The 18851-nt window shown below is 41.7% G+C and overlaps 1 protein-coding gene across 2 annotated transcripts in view; it reads left to right on the top strand.

The window, feature by feature from the left end:
* FERMT2 (FERM domain containing kindlin 2) overlaps nucleotides 1-18851 on the top strand; it is a 612725-nt gene that overhangs the window by 457704 nt on the left and 136170 nt on the right. For both annotated transcript variants that reach the window (XM_078659827.1, XM_078659826.1), the window contains 2 exons: nucleotides 3911-4045; nucleotides 16807-16856. In XM_078659827.1, coding sequence (XP_078515953.1) covers nucleotides 3911-4045; nucleotides 16807-16856 — 185 coding nt within the window. The remainder of the gene's footprint in view (nucleotides 1-3910; nucleotides 4046-16806; nucleotides 16857-18851) is intronic.

The following is an 18851-nucleotide window of genomic DNA, read 5'->3' on the forward strand; positions in this document are numbered from 1 at the left end:
CACAAAGCTGAACTCCAAACACTCGCCTGGAAAACTGCTCTTTTGTTGGCGCTTACCTCTGCTAGGAGAGTCAGCGCAATTCAAGCATTTACTATCAAACAACCATACCTAAGGTTCACCTAAGAGCGAATCCTACATTCATTCCAAAGGTTCCATCTTCTATGAGCCCATTATTTTACATACTTTCTTTCTCAGTCCCTCTACCCCAGCTGAGAAGGCCCTACACCCCTTGGACATTAAAAGGTGCCTTAAATTCTACTTATTACGAACTGTATCCATTCGTAAGTTGGATCAATTGTTTGTATCTTATGGTGGTCAAAACCCAGGTACAGCAGTGACAAAGTCCACAATTGCAAGATGGCTTGCATCTGCGATTCAATTTTGCCACTTTAAAGCTGAAAGTCCTTTTGTCTGTGCAGCCTAACGCTCATTCCTCAAGGGCTGTCATCAGGAGAGCTTTTTTCCGGAGTGCCGTTGGAGAAGATTTGCCGTGCTGCAACCTGGAAGAATGTGCGCACATTCACACGGTATTACTGTCTTGATCTGGCTACAGAACCGGAGTCAGCAGTTGGTCAAGCAGTGCTACACAACCTTTTCAAATATGGTGAGCCTTTTTCGAGAGCTGACTATCTTGTTTCATGCTTTGAATGCTGTCTATTTTAATTGTTAATGTTTCTAATGTCACTCTCATATGATGTGGCATATGTTATAAGTATGTTTACAATTATATTGCACAAAGTGTCTAATGTAATCTATATAGTACCCACCATCTGCTAAGGGACTAAGATTTTTACTGCTACCTATTCTGATTCAGGCATGTGAATCTATGAAAGAGATCCCAATACTGGATAAGGAAACCAGTTACTTACCTGTAACTTCAGTTATCCAATATTGGTTTCTTTCAGAGATTCACATGCAACCCACCCTCATCCCCGGAGAGGCTTCCCTAATTACTATGTTATACTTACTGTCACTTGTGCTACGAAAATCTGAGGGACTTGCTTCTCTGTGGAGTGTTCTAGAGGGTGCTGGAGCCTGATTGGCTGGGTTCCAAATTTGGTACTTTTTACAAAAGGACAAGGATACGCTAGTGGAGGGACTTTATGGTCCATTATAGCCTATTGTACGATATTTTACTACTATTGTGTATGTTTTTATTTGTACCGTGAGACTCCCACCTCGACAGCGGGGACGATTCAGGTATGTGAATCTATGAAAGATGCCAATCCTGGATAACTGAAGTTACAGGTAAGTAACGTGTTTTCTTATCAATGATGACACCTAGGTATTTGTGGTCAGTGGAGGGTTCAATATAAGCACCTACCAGGTGCCTCCTCTTCTGCAGCCTTCTTCTTTTGTTTAGGGACATAGTCCGAGTTTTCTTGAAATTGATTTTTAGACTATTCTCTGTGGCGTATTTCTGCATTGCATTGAGTAGAGGTTGGAGACTGATATATGTATGAGCAGCACAACTCATCAGCAGTGACTTAAGAGTCGTTCAGGATGGCTTCCAATATTTAGGACTCTCTATAACCCCACATAGAGAGAAATGTAGGCTTAAAAACCTCGGAAAGGTCCTACACAACTTTAAACTAGATGCGGAACGATGTAAAGACCTCCCACTCTCTCTGCTCGGAAGAGCGTCCATCTTTAAAATGATCACCCTACCCCAATTGCTATATGCCCGCCAGAATACATATCATCCACTCACACAGGCAGTGTTTGCCGAGCTGGAAAGTGGACTCCGATTCCCACTATGGCAAGGAGGTCAGCCCCAGAATTGCGCTTAAAACATTGCAGCAAATGAGCAAAACCAGTACAACAGGGTGATTGCTCTACGAGATTTAGAAGCTTACTTTTGGGCTTACAACTTCGTTCCCATAAATGAATGGTTACATAGAGCCATAGATTACCCAACATGCCGCCTGGCGAGAGAATAGATAGCGCTGCACACACATCTATACTATCCTTATGGTGGGAAGACAATCTCCCACTTACTGCCCGCTACACAAGTCACTTTAAAGGCATGGGCGAGAGCAACGAAAACTATAGGCTGGGCGAGCTGGATTACAAAGACCACACCACTCTAGGAAGGGGAAATATTCAAAGAGCTGTGCAAACTAATGGGGTTTGATGCCTGGGACCTCTTGGGAATCTCCACGATAAGGGTCTTAACGGACAAAGGTGAATTCAAAACCTGGACTACGCTTAGTCAGGAATATGGCCTACACAAATCCCAATTCACCTAATATGTGCAGCTGTGACCTGCATGCTGAGCAGAGGGTATACAGTGCACGAATTTACAGGAGTACACCCCACTAGAGGGAAGACTACTACTGGAAGAGCTTGTAGAAAAGGCTGCATCTCTAACATACAAAGCTATTAACAATAAATAACGTGTCAGACAAGGGATTGCGAGGAAGGTGGGAAAAGGAGATCGGGCCCCTGGAAGACCTACATTAGGAGGCGGCATTAATGCATCCCAGAGAGATTGCTATCCAGGCACGGTTGCACCTCCTACAGTACAAGATGCTGTATAGAACATATTACGATAAAGAAAAATTACACAACATGGGAAAATCAGAAACGCCTTACTGCCCCACCTGTAAAACTGTCAAAGGCAACTTTTTTCACACAGTACGGGCCTGCCCATGATACAGATACATTGGGAGACCATAATCTAGATATTGGGGACATTATTGTAAACGACAATGCCGGTCGAACCTGGATTCACCCTATTGGGACTCCCGAGTGAGGTAGATATTAATAGGGCCCAACTATGTTTTGCCTCCCTAGGACTGGCGGTAGCCAAGAGATATGTGGCTAGGTGATGGGGAGTTGTGGAGAATCCTATGATTCAGCAAGGGACAAGGGGGATGGACCTTTATATGGCCGCTGAACACACCACAATACCTAAGTAGGGGCTGCCCCAGAAAATTCCACAAAATATGAGATCTGTGGAGACGACACTTTGGACTAGTATGTAAGACATGCAACAGCTCACGTATCAAACCTCAGGGGGGGCCTTTATGGTTGGACATGGAGAGCTGCCCTAGTATAGAGAATGTACCTTGTTATCCCTCATTCCCGGGCACAGAGGGGAAAGCGGATGCCATGAAAGAGCATCAGTATTGATTCAAACTAATACGATGTTCTGGGAATGGCTCGTATCCATCAACGATGGCTGGGTTTTATGCGACCAACAGTTGCAGTATTGTCTGTTGAATGTATTTGGCATATACAAATTAAGAGATTTGGGGGGGTCGGGGGGGGGGCAACTCTACTCCATTACTTTCGGGGCAGAACGAATCTCACATGCAGTCTCATGGCACAGGAGCACTGCTAAGAAATGTTCCCCAATACTGTCCTGCGTCTGGGGAATATTCTAAAGATGAGCAATCTGAGATTAGATATACTATCCAACAGAAAGAGTGCTACTGAAGCGAACTAACTTTTTTTTCCGTCTCCTCTCTGCCAGTTGACCCTTTCATCCGTGATATAGTGTGTGCTATTTGGTAGGCCTGTTAAATCATTCTGCTTCTGTGTACTAGCTTTCATTATCAATGTGTTACACTCTCATCTGATTTGGAGTGATTAATGGGGTGAAAGATGAATAAAAGTGGTATCCTGTTATGTTCCTTTGTGTAGTTGTCACCTTATTTGCCATGTACTGTAGGTTAACCTGTTGCATTTATGAAAATGTAACTAATCTTAAGATTTCACCCATTTTACCAACATTTAATGCTTTAGTGAACGATTTACCATAATCTGTTTTTGTGTTGATACTACTGCATGTTTGCCCCAAATTTTGAAAAGCCAGTTGCCTTTTACAGTTTACGATGCAAACTGAATTATTTTTCAACTTTTGATTACCAGATTTCTGTTAATGGAAATGTTATCCTTATTTTAGTATCACATCAACAAACTTTCAGTAATATCCTCGGAAAATCACTTCAATAACAGTGAAAAGGAAGTGGATGAAGTTGATGCTGCTCTTTCTGATCTAGAGATCACATTGGAAGGAGGGAAAACATTAAAAGTTCTGGTAAGCTCATTGGATTTGGCTGATCTAGAATGAAATTCATAATTCTAGTTATGTTCGTTGATTCGAATGCTAGACTATAAATGTTGTCACAAAATAAATGAGTGCCTTTGGTATATACAGTGTTTGTGTAGTTCTTGTGATTGGTGCTTGTTTGGGAACATTTGTGAAAGCATTTCTCCCCAGTATTGCAAGTTTCTTACAGTTCTCACCAGTGGTCAGCTAAACTTCTCGCTTGGTAAAGGAGCCTTATTCATCCTGTTCATTTAATGCTCGCCTTCTGTGCAGAGACTGCCAGCATGAGTTCCATTTTTATGTCATTATGTTTTTGTGGTGTAATCTGTAACACTCCAGAGTGATTGTTTTATTGTATGTAAAGGACGCTCGAATGTGCCCGTTTTGTTTCGCCCTCCTAGTTAATTGAATTGAAAGGAATTTCTCAGAACATTTAACTGTTTCCTTTAACTTTCAAGGATGTAGTTAAAAAAGGGGGTGGGGACTGAGGTTTGAAGTGGTATTGAGGGACAGTTTTGTGCATTTCCACTTCTTCCACCCCAATGGCTGTTCCAGATTGAGTGCCATTTCTTACATTATCTAAATCAGACTATGGTAACTGTACTAGCTGGTTTACTTACCCACCCCTTGATCCCAGTGAAAGCAGTCAGACTCTGCTGTCAGACTCTTTAAAGGTACCAATAAAAAAAAAAATAACATTGGTTCTCGTAAACCTGCACTCGCTTCCCCTTCAGGCTAACTCAAGAACTACCAACCCATCTCTCTGCTCCCCTTTCCTGCCAAAGTCTGAGGCCATGGACCACCAACCTGGAGAGCAGCAATCTTCTGGACATCTCCTAATCTGGATTTTGCACCAACCACAGCACCAAAACCGCCCTGATTGCTGCCACTAACAGAGTCCTGCTAGACTGGGGAGAAATGGCAGCCCTGATCCTCCTCAACCTCTCAGCAGTGTTTGACGCTTTATCCCACCACACACATATCCAGAGGCTTCACCACATTGGAATCCATGGAGATGCTATCAAGTGGATTACCTCCTTCCTCACCGGAAGAACCCAGAGATCCACCTACCACCTCACTTCTGAATATAAGAACATCATTATCCAGCGTCCCCCAAGGCTAGTCCCTCAGCCCTACACTGTTCAACCTCTACATGTCCCCTGCTGGCCAACATCATCAGAAACCAAGGACTTAACATCATGTCCTATGTCTACTACACCCAGATAATCCTCTCGCTATCTGAAGAACTCTTAACCATGATTGCTTACTTCCACAGGTGCATGACGAGCGTCCCCGACTTGATAAAGGATAGTTGCCTAAAACAGACAAGACAGAAGTACTGATCTTTGGGAACACAACCTCCCCTTGGCATGACAACCTAGGCATCATCCTAGACCGCAGGCTCATCATGAAGAGGGAAGTCAATGCAGTCTCCTGCCTGCTCACCGTCCACACCAGACGTACCACCACTCAAGCCCTAGTCACCAGCCAGCTGGACTACGGCAATGCACTTTAAGTAGGGATCACCTCGTACCTCCTGAAGAGACTGAAGACCATACAGAATTATGCGGCTGGATGGACCTCCCTAAAAGGAACCACATTCCCCCCCCGCCACCACCACCACCCTCCCCCTCCAATCACCACTGGCTTCCTGTTTAGAAGAGATGTCAATTCAAGATGCTAATCCACACCTGCAAAGCCCTACACAACCAAGGACCAGCAGACATCAACCAAGGCCTGAACATCCACGAACCCTCCAGACACCTGCGCCCCACCTCCCTCTTCATCGATCACACCTTCCATCCACCTAAGCAAAGTGGAGGATGCTCCTTCTCCTACCTCGCTGCGAGGTCCTGGAACGACCACCTTACACCTGGACATCATTCTCTCTGCTGGAATTCAGGAATGGACTCCAGATCTGGCTGTTCAACGGAACCCTCTCTGCAAAATAGTTCACTGCCTGGATACCCTCATGGGTAATTAGCTGTGCTTTACAAGTCCTGATTGATTGATACAGGTTTGCTCTCTGTGCTACCATTGGTATGATCTTCCTCTGGAATTGCCTGACCTGTATGCAGAATAATGATGACCATCTTATCCCACTGTAGGCATTGAATTTCAACTTCAAGTATTTAAGTTGCAGAGGCCTTGAGCCTCCTTTGCCCCATGTGCATTTCTTGGTAGCGTGCTGTTTTGCTCTGCTTGGTGACTTCAGAAGTGTTGGTCTTTTGTTGAGCTTGACTGCTCCTGTGGCTGGCCTCTGATTGTATGCCTTGGTTTTGTGCTTCTGCTACTGACATCCGATATAATCTGCTGCTCCTGATGTAGAATACTGACCGGCCCGCTTAGAAACCATTAGACCGTTGAGTAAAATCTCTTGGTCGTGATTTAAAAACAAATGTTCATATTAAAATGTAATAAGGCACTAATGTGTCCCTAATCTCTTCTCTGTAGTAGCTCTCTTCTGATGGCCCCAAAATAAGGTGACTATATATTTTTAAAAAGGCGAGATTCTAGGTAACCCGGTTAGTCTACTCCTTTAATGTTGCTATTGATAAACTAATGGTGAGTATTTGTTTATTGTAGCCATGATTATTGAATTTTAAAATTGCGGTATTTCACTACGAAGCCGGAATCATTGACAAACTCTCTGATAAATGGAACAAATGTGAGGAAACCTCCTCTCCCACCCCTTCCTTTTCAAACCTGTAATAGAGGTCACTTTTACCAAAAGTGCAATGAACTTCCATTGCTATTTTTTGGAAACGCATATGTAATATTGTCATCCTTAAGTTTAAAGATGTGTTTTTCTAAATGTCCACATGTTAATATAGAAAAAGTATATCCACTTGTTTGTTTTGAGTTGTAACAAGACTGTTTGTCCATGATAGAGGGTTGGTTAGTGTACTTAAAAAAAAATATGTGGACTTTCGGAAACAAAAGTGGCATTAAGCTGTTACATTGCTGCAATACGGTAGTCCTATAAGGCTGCCCATATGAATGTGCTGCCCATTGACAAACCATTGCCTGAGAAATCCTTTTGGAATCTGACCGTCATAAAGCATGTCCAAAGGGCTGGTATCCAAATAATCGCTGTACTCTCGTGCAGTCTCATGGTGCGCAAGCTAGTGTTGCCTTAATTGGGAACTTTGAGCCAAATTAACAAGCTTGTATCCAATGTAATCTGTCCTTGATATGTTAATCTCATATCATTCTTCCATCAGTTGATTGTAACACATTAAAATTACTCTCTTTGGTCATGCATTTACACTTTGTTTATCCTTCATGTTTAGCCACACAATTTTGATATGAATCTGTCCCAAGAGTCATGAACCCCAATGCATTTCAGACCTGTGTGAACCTTCATCTGGAGGGCATACAGCCATACTCTATTAAGAAAAGGAAAACCAACAATACTTCATCATCCAATATTCAACACATTTTTTAACCATGAACACAAAAACACGTCTTGTTGTTGCCTCAATGTAAAACTGACTTTAAAAAACAATATCGTTTTCTATTATGTGTTTAACTAGCAATACCTTGTTAACATGTAACTTCCAATGTATCTTGGTACTGGAGTTGACGTTAATCTACCAATTAATTTTGACCAATTTACTCTCAAACCAGAATGATGTTGATCAGTCTGGGTCCAGTCCAGTGGTACTAACTCAAGTACAGGAGCATGTCCTTGTTGTACAAAGACACAATCTTCCATCTCTGGAGCCCAGTAGAAAGCCTGCACTGTCGTCTTTTCTGACCCATTCAACCGGTGGTTAGATTACCAGCAAAAAAAAGTAGGGAAAGAGTATCAGTGTCTTGTCCCTGTCCTGATGAGGAAGGGCATAGACAATGTCTTGTTTATTCTTACCCTTTCAACTAGTTGTGTGGAAGGTCGGTCATCAGCTCATCATGTCCTGCCAGCTCCTCACATGAGCCACTCCAATATAAAAGCCTTCTTGTTTTATCCCTGCTTCAATATGGTATCAGCTGGAATGCCATCTAGGCAGTCTTCTTGGCACCCATATGAAGTTTTTAGCGCGATCCTATTTAACTTGATGGCTTTTAGCATGCTACGATTTAACACAAACTGCCTTCTGAGGTCGAGTAGTAATTCCAAGCAAACTATATCCTCCTCCTGTTCTGTTCCTTTTTTAATGTATTTTTATTGGCACTTCAACACTATACAGTTCCACATTATTGGAAATATTACCAATCATTACAACCATGTCAAGCAGTATATGGAATTCTAACAGTTTCCAATGCCAGTCGAAACATAACATAAAATACCAGTCAACAAAATGGCAACAAGAACCCCTCCTCCCCCTCGTGATCAGCCCCTTTCATAGACCATTATCTAAAGGACCCATTTATGTTCTGTTCCTGCCTAGAAATGAATCAGCATTTCCTCTAGAAATGGACTTAAATGCTTTTCAGAGTTTGGTGTGAGGTTTCCCTCCAGGTATTTAGCTTTAGATTAGAACTGCATTTCCTCCTTAGGTTAATCAGGGATCTGGTCATTGACCAGGTACCATGCATTTAATTTTTAAATCTTGTGAAGTATGTAATCTTTGCTTACAGTATTACCTAAGTCATAGGGCTGTGCTATGTGTTTTGTTTGATTCTAAACTTGTAGAAATCTGAGAAACAACTTTGGGTATGTCACAGTACAGGCATAGTAGCATAGCATGTCAGATTTGGGCTTTTCTGAGGAACTGTTTGGATTGCTTAGAGGGTCAATATGCAGAGGAAAAGTATTCCAAGAACCAGATCTGGAGTAATCTACATCAGACAATTTAGAATCTCCTGAAATAAATGTTATCCAAACCAGTGCCTCAGAACTGGAGGCTTTGAAAGCCAAGTGGTTTATTAGAATCTACAAGAGTCGTAAAATGCTTCGCTAGAGAGATTCTACTGTATGACTGCATTGACTGTCAAGATTGGAAAAAAAGCTATAGAAAAGGATACATCTACAATAAAAAGGAAGTAGATGCTTACAGCCGTGCAAAATCCAACATGGCCACGCATTTGCAAATAAGAGTTTGCATTAACTTGTTTTAGCATTTAATACAGACTGCATAAAAATTAGAAAACAAATAGAAGAAAAGAGTAACAATTAGACTAGACATCATACAATAAAATCTCAGGATGGCAATGACCAGGAATATGCCACATTGGGGGTTATCACATGCATCAGCATCAAAGATTGGCTTGGCATGGAAATTTAGAACATAATGTCATTCACGTTTGAATATATTGAACCTGAATCACTTCAGGAGGATATAGAATCCCATTTATCTGTGCCACCTCCACCTGATGCCATTATTTGAGCAAGGTTTTTAGAGATCAGCTGATATAGATATATATATATATACGGGGTCCAGTTGGAAAAGGAACAATAGCCCAATTTCTACAAGGAAGAATGTCTTGTTTACCATTCCACTACAAATGCAATTACACCAATTTGACAAGATTACTCCAGTCATTCACCCCCTGTACATCATCTAATTTTCAATAAGAACCTTGTTGAGACAGGTTCCCAGATTGTGGCAACGGCTAGGACAAGGGCAAATTACCCTTCATCATCAAGACTACCGCCAGACAAAGCATTGATTGAGGCACCGGTCATGGCGCGCCAAATCGTGCTCTGTATTTGCAAAGCTTCAGTCCCGCTCCACCCCACTCCCTACTTGACGGAGGACCGGGTAGGTGCCGGCCGTCTCAGCTACTTCTGAACTGTAAGTACAACATCAGGATTGACCGCACAGCTCTACATGAGTCTTGGGATGCCAAGCTCTCTTCCAAGTATGAACTTTGCAAAAACGTATTTTTTCCTTCTGATAACCTCTTTGATTTGATTACTCTTCTCACTATACAACTCTTGTAGGACGCTAAAATCTAGCGTTGGCCCTCCGCCATTGATTCAAAGGAGCAAGTGAGTCGCCCACACTGGGTGAGTGTTACGAACAAGATATTTACCCAAATGGTCCGTATTCACTGCCTGCATCATTGTTGTTGGTTTTATTCCACGTGTGCCTCTGCGACGCATTATTCACTTAATAACAAGTCACCAGTATGTTTCTTGCAGGACATCACAGATTTAAGGAGGCCACAATGAGATATTTGAAGAGTTTATACTTTTCCAACAAGTATCTTTATCGCGTTTCTTCTTCTAGGTTGGTCTTAATTAATCAAGGCACCTCACTGTCTGGTTGTAATTGTTGGGTCAACAATGTGATAATACCAGTGATCCAGCCACAAGTGTAGATAGAACATATTTAATGGTCCTGACGAGTTCCCACGTTATCATTCGGACACAACAGGCAAGAAATTTGTCGACCCCATAGCCACTATTGGACATTACTACGACGGTGGCGCTCACTATCTGGTTTTAACATGGACCAGTGGGCTCATCTGTTTAAAATTGTTTCTCCGGAGTTCCACTGGCTACCCTTTTTATTTTAACCTCCCTACACTGCACATCTGCACTCGCACATCTACACCTCTAGGCCCCTCACCCACACTGCACCAAACAGCTTGGGACAAAAGATCTCCTACAAAGAGCCCCTCATAGAGTGCCCGTCTGGCATTGCAGCACTTGCCTTATGAGGCTCATGCCCTAGGATGAAGCATGACACCCAACCTGGGTGTGTGAGGGCCCCATTTTCCAAATTGGGGGGCACCCTGTTTCCATCATAGGATCAGGGCATTACCTTCCTAGCTTTCTCGTTGTACTACCTCCTCTTTCCAGGAACTGCATACTCTATTCAACATTGACACCTCCAGACAAAGACCGCAAGAAAGTTGCTACAGTAGTAGAAAACAAATTAAACAACATCTACTCAGTAGAGAAACCAACACTTGCCAGAGTAATATAGAAATAGAGAGAAGGGTATAATACAAGAGAAAGAGATTACTTGTCTGAAATCTTCACTGACCAGCAGACAGCATTGTGCTGGTACTGAAATGAATAGACATATGTAGCTGAGATTGCCAAAATTCAGACTGGAGGTACAAGCAAATATCATTGACTTGACTTTCACAATTTAAAAGGCAGATGGAAATACATTTTTGCTTCGCAAACAGGAATTACCTTCCACAGGGGCTTTCCAAATCGGGGAAGGAAGAGCGCAGTTTCACTGGTCACAATACCAAGGGTCTGCATGGGGGCACCCTTGCTTGCAGTAACCCAACAAAACAAGATTGTCCTCTAAAAAAGGGAAGAAGCAAACCTCAATAGGTACTTCTCACAGATGTGGCTATATGACAATGCCACCACAGCACACAACATCTTTCCCGGGCAAGTTGAGTGGTTCTATTTAACAGTGGCAAAGAAAAAGCATAGTTAATTTGGTGCTACCATGAATTTTTCACAGAACTGGAAATAAAACCGAAGGTCCAAAACATACAAAAAGGGTTGACATGTACACCCATGCTGGGTCTGCTGCTTCTCGACAGATTCGTAAAGTTGCAAAATTTACAGATGACTGCATAGGATGGGATACCAGTTTTAAAAGAGGGTGAGTCAGTAAACCTCAAAAATAATGTTTATTTAAAGCATACTTAATTGAATGTTTATTTAGAAGACTAATCCAAGAATGTTTAACAGATTAGTGTATTGGTCTCAAATCTTATTTGACAGGAAGTGTCACAGGTGGAACTAACAAACTAATTCAAATCCAGTGGGGTGATGCAAATATCCACTCCCATAGTCCCATTGGTGACCATGCAAAGGATGAGTATGCCAATCAACAGATTTGCTGATCTTCCTGCCTATCTCAACCTGAGCTGTGGAGGCATGGCTATCTACAACAATAGAATACTTCCAGATCAGAGCAAGATTACAAATCACTCTTGACACTGTGCAACATGCTACTTTAGTTGTCCTCATTTTGTTGTATCCTATGTCCTCGGTTGAGTTTGAACTGCACTGTCCCTGCATTATTCACCTGCCACCTGGTGCCGTGATTTGTCAGCACTGCTCTGTCCTCCTTGTGATATTAGATTCTATGATGTGACTGCGCACTACGAATAATGTTTAGGGAATTTGTTCCAATTAGTTCGTGCTCCTCAGGATTACTCCCTGCACTGGAGTAATTTCTAAAGTCACAATGGTTGCAGCAACACGATATGTCTGAGTGTCTCCTAGGGCGCAGAAGTGTGCTATAATTCTGCAGAAAAAGTTCTTCCAAATAAAGTGTAGAACACTGAAGAGTGTATCTTCAAAGTATTTTATTCATACTTCATTCATCATATTTGATTTTGCTTTTCAATTCCATATAACTCTATTTTTATATTCTTATTGTCAAAACAAATTTCTTATGTATCATTCCAAGATATCATCATTCCAATGCATTTCGGCAGTAGTGCCTTCAGGGAAATCTGCTAAAAGAAAAGATATTCATAACCTACCATCTTCCATTGTATGCTGGTTTTTATTTTAACCATAGTGTTCAAATCTTTATTGTCCCCACACGGGGTACACCCAGCCCGTGGGTCTGTACTATCCCTTTAACAATAACGAAGCGCGTAAGCCTATACATCAAACCCCACCCCCCCACCTCACGTCACACGCCGACTATTCTCGGTGAGGAACGCTTGGCGGTTACCAGTTTGTGCTGTCTGGATTCAAGAGTTTATGGATCCAGGCTTTAAAGAATACAACATTTCTAAGTGGTAAGCTTGATTAGGAGCAGACGAATTATGATTGAAGCGCTTAGCGTAATTCTCCCGAACTGTTATATAAAGACCGATGTATGTATTAATCTAGTCTGTTACCCCGCATAGACTCACCACTTTTAAACACACGCTAGCACTTGATGCAATAACTCATAAACAGAGAGGCTTCTGGATAGGTCTAACATATCTGATGAAGGCATTATGCGACATTGCCCGCAGTTTTGAGAAAATGGTTATGCAATCTTGCGTTTTAATATACATTGGAGACAGGTTTAGAATTCATGGAACTCGTAGCATACTAGAGCATATGAATGTTAAACTACTATTTGAACAGACCATATATATAGATAACATTAACTTTTGACTTCGTGTTTGAATATTTTTTGCATATTATTTACATAAGAGGTAGAATTTTAGGAAGTTTTCTTTTCTTTTCGCAGATTTCCCTGATGAAGGCACTACTGCCGAATTGCATTGGAATGATGATATCTTGGAATGATACATAAAGTTGTTTTGACAATAAGAATATAAAAATAGTTATATGGAATTGAAAAGCAAAATCAAATATGATGAATGAAGTATGAATAAAATACTTTGAAGATACACTCTTCAGTGTTCTACACTTTATTTGGAAGAACTTTATCTGCAGAATTATAGCACACTTCTGTGCCCCAGGAGACACTCACGCTCCTTGTGATATTGCCAGACTATTTGATGTACTCACCATACCTTAAATCTTAGTTTTCCTGTTGCTATTAGTTCATGTGCACCGTGCTGCTGGCAATCACTTGTCTTTCTTTTTCCACCTGCTACAGGAGCGCTGTTCGGACTGTATGCTTTATTGATAATGTGCAAAACAAATAAAAAAGGTTAATAAAAACGATTTAAACAAAAAACACTATGCAACATGCTATACCTCCTATTAATCTCGGCTTTACCCACTGTGCAGTTGTTGATTACTGACTTCCTACTACTGAAACACAGGATTAACCTTTACAAATGTATAGAATGTCATACACTGTGTGTTCTAGTGCTAGAACTGCCTTCAGCTGATCGGTAGTTAAATCTGTGATTTGAGTAATCCTAACTTCGCATAATCCATTATCTGCATTATGATTATATTTTAGTATTGCATTTCAATTCTAATCAAATAGGTTTACTTTTCCACAACTAGAACTGCCTCACTAACACGAGTCAAGCGAAGCAGAAAATTCTGTACAAAAGAATGCATGGGCCTAAAAATAGGTGCAGTGCTGAGTTTGTAGAATTCAACAAAAGACTCCAGTATGAATGAAGTTCAATACACAAAACCAGGTAACTCCACAGTGGATTTCGTAGCACAGCATCAGAAGACTCTAGCTTGTATATACAGTGTTGTCTGGTATAATTCTATGTACAAGATCCCAAATTACTCTTCTTTGAAGACACAAAAATGTCTGATTCCGACAAGAAGAGTTCGGTCTGCAGCAACTTGAAGATCTGTCACCTAGGATTGCAAGTATACAACAAGAGGAACTTCTAGCTAAGGATTAAGTGGACAGTGACCACTGCTAGTCTCAGTCTGTGGCATCTTGGGAATTATAATTCACCTGAGTTCTAATGCCTGCTTGGATAGCATAGTCGTTACAACCCCGAAGCCTCTGTCCTAGCAATGCCTAAACTCCGCACTCATTGATTATCTCCTCTAAAAAAAAAAAAAAGAACTTGCATGCCCTTGATATTCAAGGGATTGCATCTCAATGGTCGGCATACATCTTCAGGTGAGCATGGGCCGTAGATCCTGACTTTGAGGCTCTATTAGTTGTCACGTAATGTTCAAAAAGCTCAAATGGCACAACAGCCACCATTACAAAGGGCAGAAAGTTCAAGCAGCCATTCCTCGTTGTGACCAAAATAAAAGCATAACATACTGGATAGGGTGCATATATAAGCAACTTGTAAATTGGGGGAAGGGCCACCAAAGGATGTAGTCAAGAACACAAATATATTAAGACTAAATGACATTTTTCTTGCTATAAGAAACTTTCAAAACCAGGTAGAAGAGTGGTGCATATACCAAGAAACCATCACAGCAATGTTCTACATGAACAAGGCAGAACAAAATCGTACACGCTGTCAAAATTGTCTCGGGACATTTGACAGTGGGCCATTCAAAATCTATTTCACTTGTAATACACAACTTTCCAGGAAATCTAAATGTAGACAGGCTATGAAAACAAGCAGGCATATAGCCTCCAGATCAGTGGGTTTCAACCACATTTTCAAAGCAGTAGTAACTTACGACCCAGATCAGTTTGTAACTTCTAAGAACTCAAAACGCAGAAACTTTGCACTGTAGCAAGGTTTCTACATACCCCATCTGTCACAGACTTAAAAAAAAAATGATTAAATGCGATATTTGTGTAAGCTTTTCCCCAAACTACTACTGACCCTAATCATCATCAGATACATGCATTATTTATGACCTTAAAATGAGTTACTTTACAGTGAGCCAGCCAACCGTGGTACACGCACCTCTTGACAATGTGACTCTCTGTCCGGTGACTCCCGATCTTTCCCAAAGTAATAAAAGTGGGGAATTGAAAGATTTATCTTCCAAAACCGGAGAATTTGGACTCAACAGTTTGAGTTTGAGTATCTGCACCAATCCTAGTGATGTACAGCAGCAATTAAGAAAGGAGGCCTGCAGTATGAAACATTATACAGCAAATCGGCTCCACTTTCTTAACAGGTCTAAACATCCAATTCGAAATGTATTTATTAGAAAAAAGTCTTCTACATCACTCAGGGTATGTTTGACTGCAGTTGCAGAGTACACTAGCTGTGTTCGTAGTAAAGAACAATTTGCCTATCCAGTGCAGAACCATTGTATTAGCTAATTTGATGAAGACACCCTTTTAACCTCTGCATAAGGCAAATTTAGATCGTGGTCATTGGAAACATCTATTGAAGCATTACATGAAGCAGTGAGATTGAAGCACTTGTTGCAAATTGATCAGGTTTGTGTGGTTATGAAGACCAATCCAAAACAAATTCCCAAGAGAGTATATGCTATTTATGTTAATCAGTCAATACAGCTGCCTTCTTCCTTTCAACACCATAAAACTTCCAACATGTGGTCATTACATACTTTAAATGTTATTTTAAATTGTGTATCAAGTACAGGAACCTAATCAAATAATAAAAACCCAGTAATTGTGTGGCCCGCTCTGGATTATGGAGGCCAGGCACTAATGTTACCCTGACAATGTACATTTTCCAAGCAATACAGTTGTACTGTACTTTGACCTTGAAAATATTAGTCCTAAAAACAAGGGCTCACACTAAAAGACAGTGAACGAAAATGGAAATCTCTACCCAGAACGCACGTTTAGAAGAGGGGCAACACTAGTTATTTGTAAAAATAATCTAGTATCTTATAGGTCTTCTTAATGCAAGTGAGATCTTCCTACCTCCCCAGTGGGTGAGTGCCATTGGTACTTTAATGAGCTAAATAATAAATACTATATCATAAATCTAGTGCACCCACAAATAGCAAAATACATCACCAAAAGAAATCTATCTAAAGAGACTACTACATAGTGGGACATTGTCTGCTTATGCTGCTAAGTCTTATGGTCGACTGTCAAACAGAAAATTTCATTTCAAAGAATGTTTTGGGACTCACCATCTAGATGGCAGAATAATGCACAGCATGAGAAATTCGAGCTGCAAAACATGTTTCACGTAGCTAGTTTCTTTTCACAATGGATCCTTTTGTCATTTCCGTATACTCTGAGTTGCCTAGTTCACAAAACAGGAAGGACTGATTATTTGTTGTGGATGTTAATTCCAGTGTAATACCCATAAAGGGTAGTGCCAGAGGCCTGCGTAGTTTAATCAATATATATGTTTTTTTCTTTTACATTTTGAGGGGCTTTGAGAGCATTTATGGGTAAAATAAATATTTAACAGATCAATACAGAGAATGCCATATGAAGAGAAAAATCTAAACTCATTTATTATTTTATTACCAATGTACAGAAAACTTAAGGGCAAGGCATTTCTCAATATTGGTATTTTTTTTCCAGGGAGACATCACTTCGATCCCGGAGCTCGCTGACTACATCAGAGTTTTTAAGTAAGTCCCAAATTAACTTTTTAACTCTTTATTTTATATGGTTTCAAACGTCCTTGTAGAGACACTACAGAAAACATTCCTATAAGTACATTCAGTGAATCAAGTTAAGTAATTTGTAAGAATAGGCTGGACAAGTTTGTCTCAATTTGTAATTCCATATTATGTTTATCTACTCTTGATATTGCCTCCACATTTATTATTGATCAGTTGAAGTTGGGCTCTTTTTGTTGACCTTGGATAACAAAGTTGGGTAGGTTCTGATGGGATTCCAATCAAATGGCAGTCTGCTCTGATAGACTTTAGTAGCAAGCACCTAACTTAAATGTCTGACCATAATACATACTGTGTTTGTGTAGAGTAGTGAGTAAAGTGCTTCAACGAGTTAGCTTCAGAGATGTGTGATCAAGGCATTTCACAGGTGCTTTCTAAATTTCAGTTAGTAGGCTTGTATTCTTTTGGTAAGGTCCATGCTGTATGATTTTTAGTATTTTGTATTCAGTGAGCAAAGAATGAAGTTACAATAGGGCATGTTTGATGATTTTCTCTGTGCTAGCGGAAGTTCATTCTGGTTTTGTTTTATGCCATAACGCTTTTTTGATTGTGTTATTTAGCTAAACAGCAATAATACACAGATAGCACAATTAGTTCCAGCTAAATTCATTAGGTGGCAATTGTGATGCTAGTCTGGTGTTGGGGCACTGAGGGGGGGGGCAGGTGGTTCTTTTTGAAGCATGGCTCGTGGGCCTAGTGTTCAACTACTAAGTTTGAAACTGCGTGCCCCTAGAATTGGGGAACGTCCCCTGGTCACTGCTTGTGTCCCCTCGGGCTGTAAATGTTTCAATCCTTATTTCAACTGAATAAACTGTAACATCCATTTTTAATTCATTCGTTTTTATTCATTTGATTCTTCTCATACTTAAAGTTGTTAATCACTCTTATTTCCAGATCCTTTTGATGTTCAAATGCATGTTAGTACATGATCCAATCAATCAAGAAATTGATATAGCGCGCTACTCACCCGGAGGGTCTCAAGGCGCTTGGGGAGGGGGGGTCTGCTACTGCTCGAACAACCAGGTCTTGAGTTGCTTCCTGAAGGAGAGGTGGTCTTGGGTCTGGCAGAGGTGGATGGGGAGGGAGTTCAATGTCTTGGCTGCCAGGTAGGAGAAGGATCTTCCTCCCATGGTGGTTCTTCGGATGCGTGGAACGGCGGCGAGGGCATGGCTGGTCGATCGAAGCTGGCAGGTGGGAGTGTAGAAGGTCAGGCGGTTGTTGAGGTACCTGGGGCCCAGGTCGTGGAGAGCCTTGTGTGCGAGGAGTCGGAACGTGATTCTCTTGTTGACGGGGAGCCAGTGCAGGTCTCTCAGGTGTCCGGAGATGTGGCTGTGACGGGGGATGTCCAGGATGCGTCGTGCGGAGGCGTTCTGGATGCGTTTGAGTCTCTTCTGTAGTTTGGCTGTGGTTCCGGTGTAGAGGGTGTTTCCGTAGTCCAGTCGGCTGGTGACGAGTGCCTGGGTGACCGTCTTCCTGGTTTCGGTGGGGATCCATCGGAAGATCTTACCGAGCATGCGTAGGATGTTGAAGCATGAAGATGAGACGGCGTTGACTTGTCTGGTCATCGAGAGGGAGGAGTCCAGGATGAAGCCCAGGTTGCGTGCGTGGTCGGATGGTTTGGGTGCGCTGCCCAGGGCAGGGGGCCACCAGGAGTCGTCCCAGGCGGAGGAAGATGGTCCCAGGATGAGGACTTCCGTCTTGTCTGAGTTCAGTTTCAGGTGGCTGTTCTGCATCCACTCGGCTACGTCTTTCATCCCTTCGTGTAGGTTAATTCTGGCGGTGGCTGGGTCATTGGTGAGGGAGAGGATCAGCTGAGTGTCGTCGGCGTAGGAGATGATGTTGAGGTTGTGTTGGCGTGCGATGGCCGCGAGTGGGCTCATGTAGATGTTGAAGAGGGTGGGGCTGAGTGAAGATCCTTGTGGTAAGCCGCAGATGACTTCGGTG

The sequence above is a fragment of the Lissotriton helveticus genome, chromosome 9 (assembly GCF_964261635.1).
Source record: "Lissotriton helveticus chromosome 9, aLisHel1.1, whole genome shotgun sequence".
NCBI classification, from domain to species: Eukaryota; Metazoa; Chordata; class Amphibia; order Caudata; family Salamandridae; genus Lissotriton; species Lissotriton helveticus.